At 36.5% G+C, this 6,000-nt stretch overlaps 1 protein-coding gene across 1 annotated transcript in view; it reads left to right on the forward strand.

Moving 5' to 3' along the window:
* FAM172A (family with sequence similarity 172 member A) overlaps positions 1-4,515 on the forward strand; it is a 199,067-nt gene extending 194,552 nt beyond the window's left edge. The window contains exons 9-11 of the mRNA XM_050912799.1: positions 673-789; positions 4,103-4,187; positions 4,436-4,515. Coding sequence (XP_050768756.1) covers positions 673-789; positions 4,103-4,187; positions 4,436-4,515 — 282 coding nt within the window. The remainder of the gene's footprint in view (positions 1-672; positions 790-4,102; positions 4,188-4,435) is intronic.
* The last annotated feature ends 1,485 nt before the right edge of the window (positions 4,516-6,000 follow it).

A 6,000-nucleotide genomic window follows, 5' to 3' on the forward strand; every position in this document is an offset into this window, starting at 1 on the left:
CAGTTCGCTCGTGTTATTTGCAGCAATCATTTAATTGGTTTTAGAACTAATATTATTTAGTCATACTGTCATTTGCAACAACAGAGGCTCTTTAATATCCTAAAAATGTTGAGAGGCTCAGGCGTTAGCTGGGTAAGCATATGTATAAGAGAGACCACAAAGAATTTTGGGACCATGGTGGGAGTGCAAGGTAGCTAAATTGGATAGAAAAAGAAAAAACCCATACAAGTCAAAGTAAGATTGTACATCAGAAAAACTACAGCAATCTACTGAAAATTAGTAGATGATAGTCATGAGTAGCTTACAGTGAACCACGGGTACCAGCTTCCCTGAAGCACAGAAATAGGAACTTGGAGAAGCTTGTAAAAGGTGTCCTCAGGGAATCTTCCATTTTTTCACTATGATACCTTTAATCCTAGAATTGTCAAGCCACATGGAAAATAATAGGACTGAATAGTTCAGTCAGTTAAAAGTTAGTATTATTTCTTTTATCAAAAATATTAGGTCTTTCTGTGTTTCTGGAGCTGTTAGGATTTGTATAAACTTTAAAACAAGTGAAGTCAAGTATTGAACCTGTATTGCTCTTTCTTTTTTAATTTAAGATCATTATCTGTGACTAAGCAGACTCTATTCAATAGAAAGAAAGAACTTAAAGCCAATATTTTTTAACAGATGATTCAACGAGAGGCAGAAGTAAAGAATAAGGTAACTGCTGTGGCGTTGACAGACTCTGTTCACAACGTGTGGCATCAAGAAGTTGGGAAAACTATTCGAGAGTGGATGCGAGAGGTGAGGCCGGGCTTTTTTAAAGAGTTGGGGTATATACGTCTGTATATGGCTTTATAAACATGTCTTTATCTGCTGACCTCTCCTATTTCTTTAGGGTATGAAAGACAGCACATTACAAGACTGTGGAAATTGTGTGCCCATACCAGCCCCTAAAATAACCAAGATTAAAGCCATTTCTGAACTTCAAAGTTAGCAGTCAAAATAGTAAGAATCAAGTCCAGTGTTTCTTCCTGCTGCACAGCAATATAGAGACATATACCAAGGCAGCCCACACGCTGCCTGGTATCTGGAGCACAGTCCTGGGTGCACCCAGCGCTACTGGCTTGATCCGGCGAAGGTGGAAAAGCCCCTTTAAGCTCTTCATGACTCAGTTTGATGATTTGCACAACTGGCAAAAAAATCCTTTCTCTCAGCAGTTTTGTGAGGTGTAATTACTTCTGAAGTGCTCCGAGGTTTTCTGACGAAAAGTCGGAGTATTTGCTACCGTACACCTGCCAACGGCCGGTTGGTCCAAGATGATCTGGTGTTGGTTGATGGCCAGCAAGCACCAAGTTCCACCCTTGGGTGAAGGATGATGCCATGCGTTCATTATTCATTCAATACTTAAGTACGGGGTTGCTGAGATTTTAAAAAACGTATTTTTTAAAGTGAGAGCAACTAAACTTCTGTTTAGGAGTCTATTCCTCGCCAGATCAGGCTCATGTCCGTGTTTTCTACATTCCTGTTGCAGAAAGCTAAAACAATAGGTGCATGTGGCAAATTTAAACTAGTCGCATCCTCAACATTTTGTTAAGACTTGACTTTTTCCCAAGGATTTAGTGAAACTTTGTGTATAGACTGCCTATTCCTGACTTAACCTTATGGTTTTATAGGCCGTGACTGATGGGAATAGAGAATCACCTGGGATGCAGCCTGACAGCTCTGACTTAAATGTTAAAAATATAAAGAATGGTAACCCCTACAGGCTCTGTCAGAAAAATCCCCATTTTCTTTATGGGAAATCAAAACCTTAAAATATATGTTATGTAGTAAAACTGAAATTTTAAATCCTGTAATTTGAATCTGACAACTCCATTTTTCTTTAAGCATTTAGTCTGAATAAGACAAGTGCATTACCTTTAATTTCATTTGCAGAAAGTAGATCTTAAAGAATAAGTTAAATGATTAATGGCCTAAAAAGTGGATAGAGTGTCATAACTTACATTAGCATTGAAAATCTCCTATAAGAAAGAAGAATTTTACATATGTGAAGTGTGGCTGAGTGGTATTAAGACTAGCATATCACCTGGATATCTCTTACTTTAATCAGGTTTAAGGCTACTGGTAAAATGAATAATAATTAAAATATACACCTAATCGCTGCCTGTCTGTAGGGCTAATTGCTGTCATTGAAAGAATGAATTGTTAAAAAAGTAATTCTTCATTGAAGCTATCTCTCCTGTATCATTGGTGGCCTATTTTTAGTACCTATAGAAGTCATGATTTTTGAATTTATTAGGAGCTGTGATGAATGATAAAACAAATCATCCATTTACATATCTTGACACTGCTTTCGAGAATACTTATTTCTTACAGGCAAGTGTCACATTGTATATAAAAGCTGGTTAATTGTGTGCTAATCTTCTGTATTATCTCTAGCTCTCTGATGTAGTGTTCTATCAGTAGTTAATATTAATTTTACTTATTTCAAATGAATGTAATACTTCATAAAAATTCTACTTCTTTTATAATTTCTACCATCTTACATTTGCAATTTCACATTCTGCTGTTAATTAAAATTATACATGCAAATTGTAAAATGTATAATGCTTTACTACTTTAAACCTTAAAGCCTTTGTGAAATACTTCCATTTTAACCATTTTTTACTAAAAAAGTTACATTACTGGGTAGTGTGTTTGTTTTCTTTTTTTTTTTGCCATCGAGTTCAATAGTTTCATTGATCTACTGTTTCTTACAAAAATCTGCCATGCTTTGTGAACTTCACTTTCTAATCTCATACAGCAACCCTTCCTTTATGTTGTTCCTGCTCTCCCTGGTCCCAGAACAGTAGGGTTGCCTTGACAAATCTATTCAAAAGCCATTCCTCGCCCTTTATTGGTGGGGACTGAAGCCTTTGAAATTCTCTCCTCACTGCAACACAGCTGACATCTTCTTCCAGACAGAATGAATTAAGGAAATACAATAAGACACTTGATCTACCAGTCAAGGATCTTTCCACAGTGAGGACGGACTCCATGGTGCACAACTAGAGCAGCAAGCATCTACAAATGCACAATACATGCTTGTTTACCAGAATAGCAATCGTCCATTTTTACAATCATGATTGATGGGATGATTTTTTAGAAATCTGTCTGAAAATTCATTGGGTCTTTCCAAAAAGTTGTGCGAGTTTTTTTTTTCCTTTCCCCTTAATGAAGTTAATCAGGTTTTCAGAAAGGGAAAACTCAGATTTGTAATAAGGGAAGCCATGTAGATCTTGTAGTTCAGCTGGCAATCCTATTAAAAATTTAGTTGGTTTATAATTAAATCTTCAGTTCAGTAGATTTGGTGTAGTTTCAGCATATTTTATTAAAAGCATATTATTTAATACTTTAATTCATAGACTCCTCTGAATAGATAGCATTTGGATCAAAACACTTAAAAAATTCATGGTAAATTCGTCCTACTCAAAGGTTGAGGAATGAAAGGTAAATGTAAATGCTTCCTGAACATAATTCCCCAAAGACCAGTATTTGCATTTTTAAATGTTCACGCGCAATTCCTCTCAGCTGTATTTCCAATTATTTGAATATTAATCTGATATCTTGATGGCTTTCATTCAGTTATAATCTGTTGTTTTGTGATTTCACAGCCATTCTTTCCACAGTGTACTCCATCAAAACACCCTGAAAAATTCTGATTTCTTAATGTGGGCAAGCAAGCAGGCTCAGCGTGTATATCAACACCTATTTAACAATTACAGAAAGGAAAAGCTTAAAATGTGCAGTGGGTAATTCAGGCACCGGTTGGTCCATGCACCTGCTTAAGTCCACTGGCACTCAAAGTAGCACTTAAAGACATGCTATTTAAGCACATTACGAACCTCGTGAATTATGGTTTTGCTCTTTTTACTTGTTTAGTACGAAATTACAGTATTTCATCGCCAGTTAGCATGAATAAGCTAGTGTAGTGTACCTTCCAGTCCCTGTCGGGACTGCTATGTAAATTAGTTTGAGTATTTTGATGTGGTCGTTGTCCTTACTTACAAAGTCTGTATGTATTTTTTGCTCTGAGTTTTTGGCTTACCCCAAAATTGCCTGCCTGCTCTTACAGAACTGCTGTAACTGGGTGTCCAGCTCCGAGCCCCTGGACACTTCGGTGGAGTCCATGCTGCCGGACTGCCCCCGCGTCTCTGCAGGTACGTCAGTTTGTTTGCAGCAAGCCACTATACGTGTTTGTGCCCAGGAGCAGCTGTGTTTATTTAAAAATGCATTTGGTTCTGAATGCATTTTAACCCTTCTACGGCGATATATGGTTGAGAGCATATGGCTGCTGCTATTTTGCGCAGCCCACTGTTAATTTTTTTTTTGCTCTGTGTGGGATTTAAGTTCTCTTGTCTACTTGTAGCTTATGTTTTTGTAGTCTTTTTTTCCCCTTGGCTTTAAGTAATTGGTGACATTATAGGTAGGAGCTTAAGAAAAATAATAGCGATGATGAAAACTGGCAAATTTATCATAGATCCTTGAATAAATATCTAACTGTACATAGGCAAGAAGGTTTTAAAGAAGTACATTAATGAAAGGTACAGCTAAGTGAAATAAGACACTTTCCTGAATCCTAATCAGCGTAAGTCTAGTTTACATACCAAATTATTTACAGCGTCCAAGAATGTTGATGTGAGATTTCTGTTGTTTTGGAAATGCTCAGCTACGCTTTTTCATTAATGAATCATAAATCATAAGGAGCACATGAAATAATACACAGAGACTTTTGTTAATGTGCAATAATTCCAGAAAGCAGACGTAGTTGTCAATGTAACAGGAAAATCTCCAATCTCTGTAGGAAAGTAATCTAAAATACATAAAGCTGTTACTGAACTTTCATATTTGATTATCAGATTTCCTAAAAGCCATAGGTAGCATATTTCTGTAGAATATAAAATCAGGTTCAAGCAAAGACACAGCCTATACAATATTAATTTAAAAGCTGGAACAGTGTTTGACCTTGCTCTGTGAGATGCAGTTGTTCGTTTGACAAGTTAGAGAGTCATATCTGTCTGGATTTGTGAGGTTGTTAATGAGACCTAACCTTGCAGATGAAATTTAGTTTACTGCAGGATATTTTTAAGGCTTGGAAAATTTAGCGGTACTTTTTTTGAGAGCTCACAACAACCAGAGATCTGTAATCACATTTCTGCTGTGGGTTGGGATCTAACTGTGCAGATCATCAGCTCTGTACAGAGACAGTGCAATAGCATTGACATTGCTCTTTAGTGCTTAGGGAAATGATACATTACTAAAATTTTCATAGATTCAACATTCGTTTACCAACTTTTTGCTCCTTTATGGGGAGAGTACTGGAGGTTAAAAGAAAAATATTGTTCAGGAGTGGAATTCTTTAAAACATGATTAACTTCCTATCTCGGACATCTCTGTTGCTGTTGCGGCAGAGTGCATGTTACAGAGGTCATTTGAGTCATGTAAATAGGGGCTTGGATAGCAACCTGTCAGTATTTACAGTACACTTGCCAGCACTGAAAATCGTCCATCTGAGCTTCTCTTCTCTTTCTTTGTATTCATCCTATGTAAATAATGTAAAAGATATTCTGTAAAAGAAGTCCTAAGTGTTATTTAAAAAACAGACTGATGCTTTAATAGAGGTATGAATAAGTGTTAATTTTACATTTCTATTAAGGATGGGTCATAGTGGACACAACGTTTATACTCCGCTTAATGAATTCCCAGCTACACTGAAGTCTTTGGCAGAAGAATTAATTTAAATGGGGTAGGATTTCAGCCAGTAGCAGTGGTAAAAGTTGGCTATTTGTATTTCATGCATATGTACAATGCCACTAGATTAAGATCACTGATGTTTTAGAAGTTCTCGTCAGAGATTTTGGACAATGATTTAAATGGAAGCTAATTATTTCCAGGTTGGTTCTTTGTAATATAAGGACAGTTCAAAATAGTATAGCTTTATGTGACTACTGCTGAATTATGAATTCGCTCATA

The sequence above is a fragment of the Gymnogyps californianus genome, chromosome Z (assembly GCF_018139145.2).
Source record: "Gymnogyps californianus isolate 813 chromosome Z, ASM1813914v2, whole genome shotgun sequence".
Classification (NCBI taxonomy): Eukaryota; Metazoa; Chordata; class Aves; order Accipitriformes; family Cathartidae; genus Gymnogyps; species Gymnogyps californianus.